This window comes from Pongo abelii, chromosome 18 (assembly GCF_028885655.2).
Source record: "Pongo abelii isolate AG06213 chromosome 18, NHGRI_mPonAbe1-v2.0_pri, whole genome shotgun sequence".
In the NCBI taxonomy this organism is placed as follows: Eukaryota; Metazoa; Chordata; class Mammalia; order Primates; family Hominidae; genus Pongo; species Pongo abelii.
The window spans coordinates 83,897,740-83,917,239 of NC_072003.2; the positions used below are offsets into that span (position 1 = coordinate 83,897,740).

The 19,500-nt window shown below is 51.8% G+C and overlaps 1 protein-coding gene across 5 annotated transcripts in view; it reads right to left on the reverse strand.

Annotated features, from left to right (window-relative positions):
* Nucleotides 1–19,500, reverse strand: part of MEAK7 (MTOR associated protein, eak-7 homolog) — a 65,106-nt gene that overhangs the window by 20,289 nt on the left and 25,317 nt on the right. Inside the window, exons 1-4 of one of the 5 annotated variants that reach the window (XM_063717385.1) lie at nucleotides 10,866–10,928; nucleotides 8,986–9,107; nucleotides 3,593–3,770; nucleotides 487–717 (exon numbers count right to left, since the gene is read on the reverse strand). In XM_063717385.1, coding sequence (XP_063573455.1) covers nucleotides 487–717; nucleotides 3,593–3,745 — 384 coding nt within the window. In that variant the 5' untranslated portion in view covers nucleotides 3,746–3,770; nucleotides 8,986–9,107; nucleotides 10,866–10,928. Of the gene's footprint in view, nucleotides 1–486; nucleotides 718–3,592; nucleotides 3,771–4,492; nucleotides 6,703–8,985; nucleotides 9,128–10,807; nucleotides 10,969–19,500 lie in introns of those variants that run through there. The other 4 variants (XM_054534215.2, XM_002826707.6, XM_063717386.1 and 1 more) reach the window with 4 other exon arrangements.

Here is a 19,500-nt window from a genome sequence, read left to right on the forward strand (position 1 = left end):
TGAGAGGCGGAGGTTGCAGTGAGCCGAGATCGCACCACTCAACTCCGGCCTGGGTGACAGATCAAGACTCCATTTCAAAAAATAAATAAATAAAATAAAATCTCCACAGGTAGTGACTATGCTCACCTGATCATATGTAAAGTGCTGATTTACTCAGTGCAAGACAAACACACATTGACTATTTCCCTACCTGCTCCCTTCCTCTTACAAAATGTGGATTCAGTAATGGGACCAGACCCTCCCTCTTTCCCCTGCAGTCTGCTTTTCCCCTTTAAGTCCTGAAGCCCTCAAAATCTTTGGAGAAAGGCACAGGCCTCTCTCCCAGACATGCCCTTAACCTTGGCAAAATAAACTTCAATTAATTGAAACCCATCTCAAATACTTTTTGGTTTACACCTCCGTCTGCCGTGTAACTGGCCTCCATCCCCCCACTGATGGTCACCAAGACTGCTGAGGAGGCTGCAAAGAGCCTCGCGGCCTCACTACCTTTTGGACTTCTCTGGCCTTCACGGGACCTTCTGTGGCAGAAATCATTTTCATAATCATGAGACTCTTCTCCTCGGAGTTTCCTTTCAACAGGTGGGACATGGATGCTGTGAACTGCTCCTGGGACACGTTCTCACTGGGTCCCTTCGCCTTCCCTGTCAGGTTGACCCTCCGCATGCCATCGTACAGCCTGGTGACCATCTCTGGGGGAAGAGCTTCCCCGACGTGGTTCTGCCGGGGAAAAGCAGAAAAAAATGGTTAGACAGTGCATGAGTTGAACTTGGTTACTAGGAGTTATTAAATTATTTTAGACAGATAGGAAAACGGGTCCTTGGGAAGTTTTCATTTTTTAAAGCATCTCTGAACAAGTTTCTTGTAAAGCCCTGTCTCTTAGAGCCAGGCCGGCAACCTTTGATATGCAAATGCGGGCCATTAGAAACTGGGTCCACCCAACCCCGTGGTTCCCACAGCTTTCTTGCCCTTTCCCCACATGTTCCTGGCAACATGGCTGCCTCCACATATCCCCATGTGTGTAGAACATCCATGGTGCCCTGCATTTACATATTAAAAGGCTAGGGTGGGAGGGCCAGCTTTTTCATGGGCTACATGAATGACATACCTGGTCAAACCAATCCTGAGCCCTATGCAAATCAGACATCGCCTCCTCCAGCCTCTGCACATATACCTGGCTGGTGTCCACCGCACTTGAGGACCTCTTCTTTTGGCTTTGGAGCTACCCCTCCCTCTGTCTCTGTACAGGGGAGCCTCTTCCTTCTGCCTTCTCCTTCCTTCTTGCCTATTAAACTCTCCGCTCCCTAAAGCCACTCCACGTGTGTCCATGTCATTTTATCTAAACTGGCATGAGGACCAAGAACGCTGGTGTTCTTCCACTCATCGTGAGCCGTATCAGTAGTATCACAAGAAAATAAGTAGGGGGCCCAGACCAACCTCGGCCACTTCACAATGCTGCTGTCAGCTCCCAAATGCTCCTGCATCACCAGGATGCAGGACGTTCTCTCACCTAAGGGCCTCACACCACCTAAGCATCCTGGGTGTAGCTCACTTTGGCCATCAGACTCTCCCACAATCTGCTCCCATCCTGCTTCCAAACTCTCCTGTCTCATCATTCCTGCCTCTGGTCACCATCTGAGCTTCACTCTACTTTGAACATCATCTTCATTCTAGATTCTAGCAGCTGCCATTTGCATGTCAGAATTTATTAACACATGTAACATATGTCTGTGTACAGCTAATTTGGTCTCTGTATTAGGGGTTTCCAAATATACCAGCTTTTACTTCCTGTCCATGTTCCTTGGGCTCAACATGCATTTTTCATTCATTTTTTATTTTAAATTTAGGGTTTTTTTGAGGCTCAACTGATCTGCCTACCTCAGCCTCCTGAGTGGCCGAGACTACAGGCACATGCCACCACACTAATTTTTGTATTTGTTGTAGAAATGGGGTCTTGCTGTATTGTCCAGGCTGGTCCCAAACTCCTGGGCTCAAGTGATACTCCTGCCTTGGCCTCCCAAAGTGCTGAGATTTCAGGCGTGAGCCACCGTACCCAGCAAATTTAATTCTTAATGCCTGGACGATAACATTCTAATGAAATATTGTTTTCCTTTTTGGTTCCAGCATCAAATCTGCTTTGCTCCTGGATTTACAACTAAATGGAGAGAGCGAGCAAATCACAAGCCAATCACATCCTGCACAGCAGGGTCTGCGAGCTGGGCTCTCCTGTAACAACCAGCTGGGCAGACACTGCTTGTTCCAGGATCAATATTCTGCAGCTCTTGTAAGGCAGGCCTCTGCCCTCGCCGCTCAAAAAGAGCACTCCTATTTCAGTCAGTGTCTGCAAAGTTCTACTGGAAAAGCAACCTTTCATCCTTTCCACAAGGAAACTTAATTCCATCACCAAGGTCTTCTGGTCAACTCTTAACTGTATTTATCTGAACATCACCACCTACTCTACAGTCAAGTCTGAAATGGGCCTGGCTGATTCTGCTTGTTCCCACAGGCCTCCCGGGGTGCTTCTCATCTAGTGGCGCTGCACACACGCATGCACACATGTGCACAACACATGCACACACAACCACACGCCTGTGTGTCTCTATATTAGGGGTTTCCAAATATACTAGCTTTTACTTCCTGTCCATGTTCCTTGGGCTCAATATGCATTTTTCATTCATTTTTATTTAAATTTTAAATTTAGGTTTTTTTTGTTTGTTTGTTTGTTTGTTTGTTTGAGACAGGGTCTCCCTCTGTCACCCAGGATGGAGTGTGGTGGCTCAATCACAGCTCACTGGATGTAACTCCCTGGCCAGTTTCCTCATCTGCTCCCACGCTGCACATTCTAGAAGAGGAAGGAGGCTGCTAGGATGGCTGCCTGGAGTCCCAGGAAGATAAGCTGACGGCATCTCCTTGTCAGTGTCTTGCCTCAGTCTGAGCACTCAAACCTGCAGCTGAGAGCCCCATGGAACGGGGAAAAACATGGGCAAATGGGCAATTTTAACTCCCTGCAAGATGAACCTTGAATCCAAAATGTAATTATTTTGTTAGGAATATCATGAAATTCCTAGCCATCAAACACGTACACATTCTAGAGGCAAAGGTGCACCTGACACGTCATGGTTCCTGGACCGACGAGTCCAGGAGGGCAGACCCGTCACCCAGTCTGTCTCCCCATCTCTGGGAGGACAGTCAGGAGGGACGTGGTTCAAGAGACACAGGAGGCAGGCTATCTCCTCTGATGTTCATCTCAAGTTAGAAATGTCCCCAAAACGTCGTGTGAATCATTCATTATCTACTCCAGGTTCCTTTCTTTAGTACAGATAAGAGACTATTGATTTCAAAAAGGGGGAGGGATGTGTTTAGACACTGTCTATGGCTATTTTCACACAGTAACGGCAGAGCAGAGGAGCTGCAACAGAGACCACATAGCTCACAAAGCCAAAACTAGGTCATATCTGGCCCTTTACAGAAAACCAACTTTTTAGTGTTGCCATCCATTGCATTACAAAAACACGAAAGCAGATTCTGGCCCGAGGGCCACAGTTTGCAGACCCCTGTTCCCAACTAAACATGAACCACGGGTTGTTACTCTTGCCTGCAGTGCCTTCAGAGAGAAGGATTTGGACGAGACATTCGGGCTGTTTTTATCCGATGACAGAGCATCAAACAATCGATCAATCTCTGCCTGTTCCTCAGGAAGAAACTGTGAACAAAAGCTCTGCCCCACACGGCTTCTGCTGTTCCCCATCTGTCCTGATATCTGGCAGAATTCTCTGCAGAAGGAAAAGACACAACGTTAGAAAAATCAAAATTTAATAATCACAGAAAATAAATGTTGATAATTATATGGTCAAGTTAATATACATTGATTTAGCCACAAATTGTATCTAAAACACATCAGAGCTACATGATACTGGGTTTTGGGTTTTGTTTTTGTTTTGTGTTGCTGAGGCGGGATCTCACTCTGCTGACCAGGCTGGAGTGCAGTGGCGCCATCACAGCTCCCTACAGCCTCAACCTCCTGGGCTCGGGCAATCCTCCCCACTCAGCCTCCTGAGTAGCTGGGACTACAGGACCACACCAGGATGCCTGGCTAATTTTTTTTTTTTTTGTCTTCTGTAGAGATGGGGTCTTGCTGTGTTGCCCAGGCTGGTCTCCAGCTTCTGGTCTTAAGTGATTCTCCTGCCTCAGCCTCCCAAAGTGTTAGGATTAGAGATGTGAACCCCCGTGACTAGCTAATATTGTTTCGATGTGACAGAAATTAATAGCTGATACAAATAAAGCTGGAAAAGCCCATCCTGACGCCCATGACCTACTGAAACACACCCATAATTGTCAAAAAGTCTGGGTTTGAGAACATAGTGCCCAAGCTAATATAATCAAAGGCAGGACAAAATGTCTGTATTTTAATCAATCTAAATATTCATTCTTTAAAACCAGAGTTAGAAAATATATATCAAAGGCTGAACAATCACATGTATTTGAATAAACTCACCTTGAGAATACTGCTACACACTAGTTGGGAAGTTTTTCCTTTGTGATCCTGGCTCTGCCTCCTCCTAGCTGTGTAGTCTTGGGCAAGCTACTAAAACGCTCTCTGCCTCAATTTCCCCATTTGTAAAGCAGGAGGAGTCACAGCCCAGCCTCAGAAGATTGCCGTGATTATCAACCAAGTCAACAAAGCAAAGGCCCGAGACCTGCCTGGCACTGACAGTGCCTGTATGATCCCGGCCCACGAGCCTCATCTGTTTGAGGCGCTGGAGGAGCATTAACAGAGACTGGCACCAACAGCAGGTGACCTGGGACCTTGTTCACTGTCACAAACCTCATTATAGGAAAAGGCAAGCGCCAAGAAATCAGGGGATTCAAACAAAAAAGCATGGTTGGAAATGAAAACAAAAAAAAAATCTCTCAAGAGGTAAGGTGCTGTGACTGTTAATGCCTGGCCCTGGACTTTTTCCAGAAACCCAGTGTCAATGAGACTGCTGGAGAGAAAACGACCTTCCCCGCAGAGGCACCTGGATAAACAAAGTCACTGCAGCAGTAAATTATCCCCTAAGGTATTTAGCCAAGGGGGAAAGGCCATGCTACTAGGGTGGAGCATGAGTCATGGTCTGCACCAAGCCCTGACAATTCAAACCCTCAAGAGATAACAGGGTAGTCAGCATCTTTCTTTTCATTGAGATGAGATTCACATAAAATTAACCATTTTAAAGTGTACAGTGGCATTTAGTACATTCACAATATGGTGCAACCCTCACAGTTCCAAAACATGTTCATCACCCTCAGAGAAAACTCTGTACATGAGCAATCTCCTCTCATTCCTCCGTCCCACATGCCCTGGCCATCACCCGTCTACTTTCTGTCCTGACGCATTTCTGTATTCTGAGTGTTTCATATAAATGCAATTATATGACCAGGCGCGGTGGCTCACACCTATAATCTGAGCACTTTGGGAGGCCAAGGCAGGAGAATCACTGGAGCCCAGAAGTTTGAGACCAGCCTGAGCAACATAGCAAGACCTCATCTCTACTAAAAATTTAAAAATTAGCCAGGCACGGTGGCATGAGCTTACAGTTCTAGCTGCTCCAAAGGCTGAGGTGGGAGGATCGCGTGAGCACAGGAGGTCAAGGCTGCAGTGAGCTACGATCGTGCCACTACACTCCAGCCTGGGTAAAAGGGCAAGACCCCGTCTCTAAAAAAATAATAAATGGAATGATATGATGTGTGGCCTTTTGTGATTGTCTCTTTTCATTCAGCATCGTGTTTTTGAGGCCCACCTATGTTGTAGCATGGGTTAGCATTCCACTCCTTGTTATGGCTGATTAGTATTTCGTTGCATGGATGGACCACATTTTGCTTATCCATCAGTAGCTTACAGACACCAGAGCTGTTTCCACCTTCCGGCTATCATGAATAGTGCTGCAATGAACATCTGAGTACCTGAGTCCCCCTGTTCCAATTTCCAGTGTCGACAGCTAGGAGTGGATTTGCTGGGTCACATGGTAATTCTGTTTAACCTTCTGAGGGGCCACCAGAGTGCTCTCCACTTTATATTCTCATCAGTAAAGCATGAGCTTCCACCTCTCCACACCCCCACTAAAGCGAGTTATTTCTCCACCTTTTATATGACAGCCATCCTCGCAGCGGATGGGCCTTTGACAGGCCTCACTGCTAATGTGCCCTCTGTGCAGGAAGTCTCCAGTGGGGGGCTCCTTGGAAGGGGACAGGGGTGCACTTCACAGAGACAGGCTGGAAATGAGGGCTTACCCGACCCCGTTTGGGTTCTCACCCACGCCCCACCTGATCTCACCGCTTCCACTCCTCAAGTTTCGCAGCAGCAGAAGAGCCCAGAAGGAAAACCTCCAGCCTGGACTCAACGTCCAGCGGCAGGGGGCTGTCCCCAGCTCTGAAACAGAGGGGCTGCGCCGGCTGAGTCTGGGCACTGCAGGGACACAGCCCAAGCAGCCAAAACAAAGCAGACCCACCCTCTGCATCAACTCGAAGAGCCTGCAAGGTGGGCCACACCATCTCCTGAGGTCAGGAGTTCGAAACTAGGTTGGCCAACGACGTGAAACCCCATCTCTACTAAAAACACAAAAAAATTAGCCAGACATGGTACTGTGCACCTGTAATCCCAGCTACTTGGGAGGCCGAGGCAGGAGAATTGGTTGAACCCGGGTGGCGGAAGTTGCAGTGAGCCGAGACCACACCACTGCACTCCAGCCTGGGCGACAAAGACTCCTCTCAAAAAAGAAAAGAAAAAAAAAAAAAGAGGGGAAACAGAGACAAGGGCATGGGGATGGGTGTGGCCTGGGGGTGTAACAAGAAGAGTCAAGAGTGGAAAAGGTCCCAAAGGTCACATTCCAGCCGAGTCTTCAGAGACTCACAGGTGGTTCACCAAGAAGTGGGAACAGCATGCACGGGGCATAGGCAAGAGTGTCGGGATCGCAAGGCAAGGGTGGAACTCGGGGCACATGGGGGAGGTCAGCAGAGGGCTGCAGCAGAAGGGGGCCCTGGCCTGACTCCACCCAGCCCCTCACTTCCACCCCACCCCAACTCCAGCTTTCTGCCAGAAACAGACTCCCCCACTGTGGTCAAAGAACAGCAGCAGGGTGCAGCCTGGCCAGCCCTCACCATCCGCAGACGGCCGGGAGAAAGGTGCAGGGCTGGGCAAGTGCCAACAGGCAGGACAGGAGCCCAGAAACGCACAGAAGCGGCGCAGACCAGCGCAGGCCCAGGAGATGACAGGAAAGGCTTGGACGCAGAGCCAGGCTGGCAACGCCACTTTTTCAAGCAGGAGAGAGGAGGGTGCGTGGGAGCCCCCAGTAGGAACCCCAGGGCTGGTGCCAGTGAGGTGGGAAGGTGGGCAGCCCCTAAGAACACAGCGCTGTTCCCGGTACTGCCATTCTTAGTGCCTGCAGAGTGCTGGTGAAGGGACACGTCTCAGAACGGCTCAAGGACAGCCCATCTACTTTGAGAGCCCCGTGCCAGGCAAGATAAAGAAATGGCAATGGTATGGTGGCTCACGCCTGTAATCCCAGCACTTCGGGAGGCCGAGGCGGGCGGATCACCTAAGGTCGGGAATTCGAGACCAGCCTGACCAACATGGAGAAACCCCATCTGTACTAAAAATACAAAATTAGCTGGGCGTGGTGGTGCATGCCTGTAATTCCAGCTACTCGGAAGGCTGAGGCAGGAGAATTGCTTGAACCCGGGAAGCAGAGGTTGCAGTGAGCCGAGAGTGCCATTGCACTCCAGCCTGGGCAACTGCATCTCAAAAAAAAAAAAAAGAAAAAGAAAAAAAGAAATGGCAATAATACAAAGTGTTCCACAGTTCATCTATCCTCACCTCAATCTCTTTCACCAGGCCAGACATCTAATTAACTTGGAGGAAGGCATGAAGGCCTTTAATGCATTCTTATCTCTCTCTAAATCCAAGTTCCTGAGCTTTCAGTCCCTGGCAAGTTTTCTCAGTGTCATGGGACTTCCAGAGTACACCTTGGTACATGGGGTGGCCTCTTCCCTGCAAGGTTGTGCATAACACAACCCTACATTGGCCTCCAGACTTCTGTGAGTTCCCTTGTATCAAGTTCTCCTAAAGGACAATGCATGCCGGGCACGGTGGCTCACGCCTGTAATCCCAGCACTTTGGGAGGCCAAGGCAGGTGGATCACCTGAGGTTGGGAGTTCGAGACTAGCCGGACCAACATGGAGAAACCCCCTCTCTACTAAAAATACAAAATTAACCGGGCGTGGTGGTGCACACCTGTAATCCCAGCTACTTGAGAGGCTGAGGCAGGAGAATCGCTTGAACCCAGGGGGCGGAGGTTGCAATGAGCCAAGATCGTGCCATTGCACTCCAGCCTGGGCAACAAGAGTGAAACTCCGTCTCAAAAAAAAAAAAAAAAAAAAAGACAATGCACGCTGGTGCTGGTGCTGAGAGGCTGAGAACACACGTCAAGGTTGCTTGTACTAGTGGAGCTCGACTGGAGCACTTTCGTCTCCCAGGGGGCATTTGGCAATGACTGGAAAAGTGTGTGGTTGTCACAACTCGGGGAGGGGAGTGCCGCTGGCATCTAGCAGGCAGAGGCCAGGGATGCTGCTAAAAATCTTACAGTGCACAGGATGGTCTCACGACAAGGAAGTGTCCACCCCACACTTCGGTAGGGCTGAAGGTGAGAAAACCTGGCTTCTGAGGATGTGGGGCAGTGGAACAAAATGGAAGTGAACTTGATACAAGGGAACCCAGAGAAGTCTCGAGGCCAATGTAGGGTTGTGTTATGCACAACTTTGCAGGGAAGAGGCCACCCCATGTACCCAGGTGTACTCTGAAAGTCCCAAGACACTGAGAAAACTTGCCAGGGACTGAAAGCTTTCCATCATCAAGCCTATAATCCCAGAACTTTGGGAGGATCATTTGAGGCCAGGAGTTTGAGACTAGCCTGGGCAACATAGTGAGAGTTCGTCTCTGCCAAAAATACAAACCTTAGCCAGGTGTGGCGGCGAGTGTCTATAGTCCCAGCTATTCAGGAGGCTGAGGTGGGAAGATCGCTTGAACCCGGAGGCAGAGGTCGCAGTGAGCCAAGATCACAACACTGCACTCCAGCCTGGGTGACAGAGCGAGACCCTGTCTCATAAAAACAAAAACAAAAGTCCCAGCAGCCCATAATAAGTGACCAAGATTTTTTGTTTGACCAGACTTTAGTCAGGCTCCTGGGCCCATCTGTGTACTTCTTTGTAAAATCTGGTTTTAGCAAAAACAAAACAAAAACCACCAAACCACCCATCCTTGCTATCTGATCACCATTATCTGTTCACTCGCTATCTAACCAGGTTTAACGCTTAGGTCAGGGATATCCAATCTTTCGGCTTCCCTGGGCCACACTGGAAGAACTGCCTTGGGCCACACATAAAACCCACTAACAATAACTGATAAGCACATATATCTACATATATGGCAAAAAAAAAAAAAATCTCATGTTTTAAGAAAGCTTATGAATTTGTGTTGGATGTCATTCAAAGCCGTCTTGGGCCACATACGGCCCACGGGTTGGACGAGCTTGCCCTAGGTGACGTCTGATCACCCTGGCCTGCCTTCAGTAAGAATCTGCTAGGTCAGCTTACCCAGAATCCACCTCAGCACCCTGATGTCTCCTCGGTCATTTTCCATCCACTGATCCCCCACCCTGCTCCCTGGCTTCCCACTTACCAATGCTATAATCAGAGTTGAGCCCAATCTCTCTCCTTTACTACAAAATCCCATTGCTGTGGTCCCTATACCCATTGCAATGGTCTTGAATAATTAATGTGCTTTTAATAAGCATCATTAAGTAATTTCTTTAACATAAGGTTGAGAAGATTACATAAGGTAACCCAGAGCATTTGATCTGCTTACTGGAGGTCAGAGACAGAATAATGGGCCCAAGACAACAGAGAATGGCTAGAATGGCTCCTTGAGTTCTCGTCTTAGAACAAGAGAAACTGTCCTGCTTGGAAGAAACGGAAGGTTGCTCTGCCTCCGTGATGGAGGGGTGGACACAGACCGATTGTCTGCAGGATGGCCCCCAAGGTTCCCACTAGTATCCTAGGAATGGCTCAGTCACCTCCTGCTCAGAGCTTCTCCAACAGGCTGTTACATGGCTGCTTCCCACCCTGCCTGCCAAGCCCCAACTCTCTACTGCAAGGGCCCCGCATCCCTAGAGCCACACAAGGGGCCCTCTGTACCCCCACAAGCTGGGGAGATTCCAACTGCCTCATCTGGACAGGCTTCAAAGTCCTGTCTGTGTCTCAGAGCCCAGAGGCCCTTGTGCGAAGGGGCAGCTTGAGCCTGGGCAAGAAGTTCCCACGGGCCAGAAGGTGACCTGTCCTGAGCTGGCCACCTACATGGCCTGGGAACAGTTATCAGCTCACTGTCCTGGAAAAGCCCAGATGCGTGTGGTCAGAATACAAGAAGGAAGACCCCCTCCACACACACTTCAGTGTCTACCCTAGACTCGCCTCCTCCGCGGAGGCACCGCTCCCTTTCCGCATCTACACAGGCTCTGAATCCCCCCTCAACACGGCTGGCCTTGGCCCTGGGGAAGGCACCTCCCCACCCTCTTACCTTGACCACATGAATAGCGGGAGGTACAGGATGATTCTGATCCCCCCAGGAGACCCTCCCTCCATCCCTCCCAGCTGTCCCCACCCCTCACCTCCCTGCAGCCTTCACCTCTCCCTCCCCAGACCCAAGGGCCTGGAGAGGCGTGGGAGGCCAGGGAGGGGCAGGGCCCAGGCCTACTCTGGACCCGGCTGCTCCAGTCCCCACCTCAGCTGGGCCTGCGCCTCCGGGTCAGCTCACTGCGGCCCCCAGCCCAGGTACCTACCCAGCCGGGCTTCCTGGTGCTGTCTGGTCCGGTCCAGCAGCCCACGGGTTCCTCTCGGGAGCCGCCCCTTCCCCGTTGCCAGGCAACACTGCTGAGGGGCAGTCATTTGGCCCAATCGTGGTAGCGGAGGTGTGGGGCGGAACCCAAGAGAGGAGTCAGCCAATGGTGACGCACCTCACAGGGGGTGGGCGAACCTGGAGGGTGAAGCTGGAGGCGGGGCCGCGGTCTGCGGGAGGAGCGGCTGCAGGCCCGGGAAGCCGGCCCCGCCGCGTGCTTACTGAGGAGGCGCCTGGAGAAGGCGGCCAATGACTCAGGCCAGGCAGCACCTAGGGCCAGCAGTGGTACCTGGGGAGAAGGGGTGTCTGGACTGGGCGCTGGAGCGGAGTAGCCAGGGTGTGGGAGATCCTGGGGGAGAGGCTGAGCTTGGGGGTGAAGACAGCCGGGGGAGGAGAGTGGCCCATGTGGAGACAGCCGAGAGGAGGCGGGACCCTCCCCTGCAGAGGCCTCCGCAGTGCAGCCTCCTGGGCCCCAGGCAACTCTCCCCTGACTCCCCGGCCTGCTGGTCCTGGCCTAGAGCCTCGGGTCCGCCTCCCCTCGGGCCTCCCTCTGCCAGCCGCCCCTGCCTGGCTCTTCCCTGGCACCAGGTCCTTCCCGGCAGCCATGAGGCGCCAGCTCCACAGCCTGGCTACACAGACTCCCTCCACCCCACGTGCGCCTCTTCAGCCGGTCCCCCTTCACTCCAAGACGTCTGAACCTGTCACCCCACTTCTTCAGCGCGTTCCTTCTCAAACCCACCGAAACCTGGTCCGGGGGGCCTGGTCACTACATCCAAGGGGCGCTTTGGGTCCTCGCAGACAGCGTTTGGCGCTTGGTGATCATGCTCTCATCAGACCTCTGTCTTGGACACCCCGGCGCCCATTCCTGGCCCTGGCTCGCTCGCTGTCCCTGGTGGTCTTCCCTGGGCCCTTCTGGCTTCTGCCCTGGAGTTTCTCGGCTTCTCCCTACTCTCTCCACCCCACGCATCCTCCCTGGGGTCTACCTTCCTGCAGATTCAGCTCCCGCATGTACGCGGTACCGGTTCCCTCCCCTACACGACCTGCTGGTTTTCCAGCCTGGAAAACCGTGACTTCGCCCGCCAACGTCCACTCACTTATCAGGTATCTGCACGAGGCTGTTTCACCAGTGCCTCAAACTCAGCCTCTTTCCTCCAGAACGGAGTTTACCTCCTACCTCTGTGCATCATCTCCCCTTCCACAGCCTGAGTCAGAGACCCGGAGTCACTGTGCACACAGCCTCCCTACTCTCTCCCCATGTTTGAGTGCTCACATCTGACCTCCAGGACGCACCCTCCATCTGCCCACTCTCCTTCATGTCCCCAGGGCCCGTGGTCCAGGCTGGAAGGCAGTAATGGCCTCCTTCCTTCCTGCAGCTCATCCCCCACAGTGGGACTATAACAATCCACCTGGTGAGGCAGGCGGACTGCTTGAGCTCAGGAGTTGGAGACCAGCCTGGGTAACATGACAAAACCCCATCCATACAAAAAAACTAGCTGGGTGGGGTGGTGCACACCTGTAGTCCCAGCTACTCAAGAGACTGAGGAAGGAGGATCACGTGACCCCGGAAGGTTGGGGCTGCAGTGAGCTGTGACTGTGCCACTGCATTCCAGACTGGGTGACACAGTGAGACCCTTTCTCAAAACAACAACAACAAAAGTCCACCTGACCACTCATCAAGCTGGAATAACAGGCTCAGATAAAACCAGTGGCAAAGTTAACAAGGAACCCTGTTTTTCAAGGACATACTGCAGCAGTTAGCACATGTCACAATGGCCCCGCCCCGTCTTTGAGGGACAACAGCTTTCCTACTCACCTAGAACTTTGCTCTCTCAAATCACTGATTTGCAAGAACTTTGCTATCTGAAATCCAATCAGTAAGAAGGAAACAGCCTGCTCGTCCCTGGAGGGTGTAAGTCACTTTGATACTCAAGCAGCTTGGGTTTCCAACCTGGAGGAAGAGTCCCACACAGTCCACTTCCAGGTGCAGTATTCCGTAACTATCATGACCTGGGGGCTCCCAAAAAAACCGGAGCCTCTTTGCCGACCAGGCCTGATGCTGCCCGCCTCGCACTTAGCCTTGTTCTGAGCCTGTCAGAAGCCTGCCTCATCTACGCCTGTAATCCCAGCACTTTGGGAGGCAAAGGCAGGTGGATCACCTGAGGTCAGGAGTTCAAGACCAGCCTGGCCAACATGGTGAAACCCTGTCTCTACTAAAAATACAAAAATTAGCCGGGCATGGCGACAGGCACCTGTAATCCCAGCACTTTGGGAGGCTGAGGCGGGTGGATTACCTGTGGTCTGGAGTTCCAGACCAGCCTGGTAAAACTAGGTGAAACCCAGTCTCTACTTAAAATACAAAATTAGCTGGGCATGGAGGTGGGTGCCTGTAATCCCAGCTACTTGGGAGGCTGAGGCAGGAGAATCACTCGAACCTGGAGGTGGAGGTTGCAATGAGCTAAGATTGTGCCATTGCATTCCAGCCTGGGCAACAGAACAAGACTCTGTCTCAAAAAAAAAAAAAAAAAAAAAAAAAATGCTGCCTCATCTAAACCTCACCTGAGCTCCAACCTTCCACAAGATCCTAGGAACACTCTCTTTACCTGTATCCCATAAGCTGCCCAGGGTTCCCTGGGGCCACAGATGAACAGGTCTGACTCTCAGACTACAGGCTCCATCCTGGTGGTGTCAGGCTAGTTGGGCTGGCACAACTGTAAGACCACCGGGCAGCATTTGTCTCTACGGCTTGCAAATACCTACTGCACACCTACTACGTGCCAGGTGCTATGCCAGGCAGCGGTGACCCAGCAGTGAGCAAGAACCTCTGACTTTCGCATGCTCCACCTCTAGCACTCAGTCTCCGCTTGCCAAAGAAGTGGGGCATGACGGGTACATTGAGGGGAGAGGGATGGTTAGGGAGGGGATGGCTGTGGATTAGATAACGAAAAAAACAAGGACACGGAAAGGTTGAGGGTGAGGCTACCAGCAAAGCGAGAGGTGGGATTTAAAGATACAAACAGGAACCTCCAGGCTTGAAAATAACTCAGGGGCCATCTGAACATTTTCCTTTCTTGCGTCAAGGGTCTGCTGCCTTTCCAAGCCTTTTCATCATCAGAATCCTGCACCACCTTCCCAACACCCCTGGAAGGGAGGCATTGTTCCCATCATGAAAACAGTGGGGTTCAGAGAAGTTAAGTGACTTATCCAGGAACACACAGCTAGAGTGCGGGGACTCTGGGCCCCAAGTCTGAGTCTGGGGCTCTTCCCGGTGTGGCACACTCGCTTTTGTGGAAGTAACCTGGTTTGATCATTCCGCAGCCATTTCTGTGCAATGGGAGAATGGAGCCTCTGGGTTTCAAAGACCCCACGGGGTCAGCCCACAGTGGGCAATGTACTTGCAGGGGGAACCCAAGAGGCCCCAGGGAAGAATTCATTTCAGAGCAAGTCTTGGGTGATCAGAGTAGGTACGGGCTATCCTCCAGCCCACAGGTGCCGGTTGACAGGGACTCCATGAAGCCACCACGCTGTAAGGTGATGGTGGCACAGGGCTTCATAGCTGGTGTGAGGAAGTGGTGGGGAAGAGTCTTTACCCTCTGCCTCCTCCCTCTCCCGCCAACAGGTGGCCTGCCTGGACCACCCCTGGCCTCCGACTTCCACGGCTGCCTCACTCGCTGCCTGCTTCTCTCCAACTCGGTCACTAGAGTAACAGAAAATCACATTACCCCACTTCTGAAAGCCCTTCAAAGCCTTCTTGCCATGGTTCACAAGGCCTTGCCTAATTTCTAATCTCACCTGCCGCCCGATTTCTAATCTCACCGGGAGGTGCTCTCCTCTGGGAAGCCTTTTCTTGCTCACTCCTCCCTGGGCGGGGCACCGCTAGGTTGTGGCCTGGCCCCACCCTTCTCAGCTTCCAGATTTGGGCTCACCACGTGCTCTCCCGCAGGCCTGTCTCCACCACCCTCAGGCCGCCCTGCCCGCCTGCTTCCTGCTCACGTCTCCCTGATCGGCTTTCGTGGCCCTCCCTGCTCTCCGCCATTGTTTTATTTTGCTGTGTTTGTTTCCTCCTCTCCCCACCACACTCCCAGAATGCAGGCTCCTAATAAACACACCCACCAGGTCTATCTTAACAGAGTCAAGTGCCTGGCACCTGGTGGGTGCCAATAAATATCCGTTGCAAGAAGGAAAGGATAGGGTGGCCACTCGCAGTGACGTCATTTCGACTCCAGCCTGATTATGCAACAGCAGCATCGGCACCTGCCAAGAAGAGCTCCACAGTGAGTGTGGCCATGCTCAACCGGTGAATTCCAGCCAATGACGGGAAGGCTGGCGTCTCAGCCTGCCACCCCGATTCGGGGACACAGGATGACAGCACCTGTCATGTGCCCACCCAGCTGTGCCAGCCTTTGGGGAGCTCCCTGGTTCCAACACCGGCTGATCAGGACTGGATGTACTGCCCATCTAGGTGTCCTCACCTCCTGCCAACTAGGCATCTTTTTTTTTTTGAGACAATCTCACTCTGTTGCTCAGGCTGGAATATAGTGGCGCGATCTTGGCTCACTGCAACCTCTGCCTCCCGGGCTCAAGTGATTCTTCTGCCTCAGCCTCCCAATTAGCTGGGATTACAGGTACCCGCCACCACACCCAGCTAATTTTTATATTTTTAGTAGAGATGGGGTTTCACCATATTGGCCAGGCTGTTCTCGAACTCCTGACCTCAGGTGATCTGCCTGCCTCGGCCTCCCACAGTGCTGGAATTATAGGGGGTAGCCACCGCACCCGGCTGGTCACCTCTTATTTTTTAAGCTGGAACAAAAATAGAAGGCTTTCTGCCTGAGGGCAGCAGGCCTGGCTGGTGACAGTGCACAAAGTAGGGCCCCCCACCAAGAAATTGTTCTGAGATCCGAGGCCGATGTCCTAGGAGAAGCAGCTCCACAGACTAACGCATCTACAGCCAGGGTACCCCCAGCCCTGGACGCCAGTGATACAAGTGAGTAGCCCCAGCTCTTCACCTCGGCTTCTTAGAGTAGGTGCCTGTCACTGCAGCCAAGACTCCTGATGCCCAAGACACATGGGCCTTTAGACATGAAGGACTGGACCCTGTTTCCATCCTTCACACCCCTGTACTTCCTGCACACATCAACTAGGTGTGTCTTTTTCAGTGCCATCCGAGGTAGTGGCATTTTTGACAGAGCAACCGTTTTTTGTAGGCTGAGGCACACCAGGGGTGGACAGCAATGGTGGCCTCTCAGGTGCAGGAAATGGGGGTCCGCAGGAGCGAACAGGAGCCGATGTGCCAGGCTGGGCAACATAGTGAGACCTCATCTCTAAAAAAAAAAAAAAAATCAAAAACTTGGCCGGGTGTGGTATGGCACACCCGAAGTCCCAGCTACTCAGGGAACTAAGGCAGGAGGATCGCTTGAGCCTGGGAGGGTGAGGCTGCAGTGAGCCGTGATTGCACCACTGCACTCCAGCCTGGGCAGGAGAGTGAGATCTTATTATTAAAACGGTGAAACAAAATCCCCCAGAAAACCACAGGAGCAAATGCGGAGCGGAGCTGTTTGAGAGCGACCGAAGTGGCGCCACCTCGTGGCCATACCCTCCAGAAACAGCCTACACTCCAATCTGCCCACCTGCCTGGTTGGAAAGTTTCTGTTTTTGATGGAGTTTCACTCTTGTTGCCCAGGCTGGAGTGCAATGGCGCAATCTCGGCTGACTGCAACCTCCACCTCCCAGGTTCAAGCGATTCTCCTGCCTCAGCCTCCCGAGTAGCTGGGATTACAAGCATGGGCCACCACACTCAGTTAATTTTTATATTTTTAGTAGAGACGGGGTTTCACCACATTGGCCAGGCTGGTCTCGAACTCCTGACCTTAGGTAATCCACCTGCCTCAGCCTCCCAAAATGCTGGGATTACAGTAATGAGCCACCGCCCGTGGCTATTCTCAATTTTTTTAAATAAGAGATTTATATTACTTGACATTTTGCATATAAAGTGAGACTGTCTCTTTTAAAAATATACATCATGCTATTTCAACCAGCTGCTGCTCCCTGGAATGTCCATGGGCTGTCCAGCTATCCCCTGGGCACCAGCTTCTGTTTTTTATGCTGACTTTGGGCACTGAACCCTCCTTGGCTCCCAGGGGTCCTGACCAGGCTGGTCCTGCCATCCACAGCGGTGCCTCTGCTAGCGACATCCCTGCCCAATTTTCCACGTCCAGCTTTGACACCTCCATAGAAAGGCTGAGCCACCACCGGGCCCCCATTGTGGCTGAGCATCCACTCTCTCTTCCCCATGTGCTTCTTGCCCCCGACTCCCCATCTCTGGAACCCAAGTTTGGGCTGCATGGACCACCTTCTGGGCCAGGCTGTTAGGAGGCCACCACCAAGCAGCAAACACAGGAGCAGCTGTGTCCCAAGGAGGCGCCACCAGCAGCCTCCAGCAGCACTCGGTGAGGCAGGCAACGATCCATCTGTGCCGTGAGCATGGAGCCAGAAGCCACGGCTGACTTGTGCAGCAGAGGAAGTCAAGTTCATTTTATTGAACTTATTCTCATTTTCAGTTTGAATGGCCACGTGTGGCAGGCAGTTATTGTATTGTGCAGTGCTTGCTGGACCACATGCAACATTTCAAAATCGAAAATCAAAAACAAATGTATGGCTCACCCACTAGGATAGCTAACGTTTTTGTTGTTTTTGAGACAGAGTCTTGCTCTGTCACCCAGTCTGGAGTGCAGTGGTGCAATCACAGCTCAGCTCACTGCAGCCTCAACCTCCCAGGCTCAAGCCATCCTCCCACCTCAGCCTCCTAAGTAGCTGGGACCACCGGCGTACCCCACCACACCAGGCTATTTGTATTTTTTGTAGAGATGGGGCCTCACGATGTTGCCCAGGCTGGTCTCAAACTCCTGGGCTGAAGCGATCCTCCCACTTTGACCTCCCAAGGTGCTGGGATTACAGACATGAGCCACCATGCCCGGCCTAAGAGGGCTAAAGTTTTTTAAACAACAAGTGTTGGAGAGGAGGTAGTTCTCTCCTCCTGCACTGCTGGTGAAATGGTTCAGCCATGGGGGAAATCAGTCCTCAAAAAGTTAAACAGAGTTAGCATAGGACCAGCAGTCCCACACCTAGATACACACACCACAAAGCTGAAAACCTGTATTCAAACACACGCTGGTACTGGATGTTCAAGCAGCACTGTTCACAATAGCCTAAAGTGGAAAAAAGATAAAAGCCCATCTGAAGAATGGATAAACAAGATATGGTATATCCACACAATGGAATAATATTTGGCAATCAAAAAAAAAAAAAAAACGAATGAACCACTGACACGTTACAACGTGGATAATCCTTGAAAATCTGATGTTACAGCCGGGCGCAGCGGCTCACGCCTGTAATCCCAGCACTTTAGGAGGTCAAAGGTCAAAGTAGGTGGATCACCTGAGGTCAGGAGTTTCAGACCAGCCTGGCCAACATGGTGAAACCCTGTCTCTACTAAAAATACAAAAATTAGCCGGGCGTGGTGGCGGGCGCCTGTAATTTTAGCTACTCAAGAGGCTGAGACATGAGAATTTCTTGAACCCAGGAGGCAGAGGTTGCAGTGAGCCAAGATCGCGCACTGCACTCCAGCCTGGGTGACAGAGTGAGACTTTGTCTCAAAAAAAAAAAAAAAAAATCTGTGGTTACGTGAAAGCAGCCAAACACAAAGGACCACGTATTGTAGCTTTGATGTAAAATGTTCCGAAAAGACAAATTTGGAGACAGAAAGTAGATTGCGGTTGCCAGGGCTGGAGTGCGAGGAACGAGGAGTGACTGCTAATAATGGCTCTGGGGTCTCCTTCAGGGGTAATAAAAATATTTTGGAACTAAACAGAGGCAATAGTACAGCAATTGTGAATGTATTATCCTCAATGTCATGGAATTATATACTTCAATATGCTTAATTTTATGCAATGGGAATCATACTAAGACTTTTTTTTTCAAGGAAAGTGCACAATCTTTTGAGGCCTCACACAGATGGTGGTGTGAAAGGGTCAAGGCTGTGGAGACCTGCTAGAGGACCGAGTTCCATTTCCCCTTAGAGTGAGTGAAGGGTCAGCCTCTCAGGGCTCGGGGGCTTCAGTGGCCCCGCCTCAGAGAGCTCCAGCCAATGGCCATGTCACACATGAGGCAGCTGAGGGGCCAGGGCAGCAGAGCAAGGTCTGTTCCCAGGAACTGACTGCCCTGCCTCCCAGCAGCAGGTCAGAGGTGGGGCATCTGGGACAGGTGGCCACAGCAGCCTGGAGACATCACAGGAGACCTTCCGCAGAGCACCAGGAGCCCAGCGGTGAGGGGCTGCGGGGTTAGGACCCAGGGTGAACCAGGAGGGTGAAAGGCCAGGCACTGCCCAGCTAAGGGCTACAGCAGGCACAGCCTGCTAGCAGAGTCTCAAAGGACATCCACACAAGTGACCACAAGCTCAAAGTCAACTTGAAACATGGGCCACAGATCACCTGAAGCCAGCTTACCCCCGTGGGACACAGAACAGCCCCCAAAGACGTCCACGCCCTAATCCCCAGAAGCTGCGCATATGTTACCTGACACGG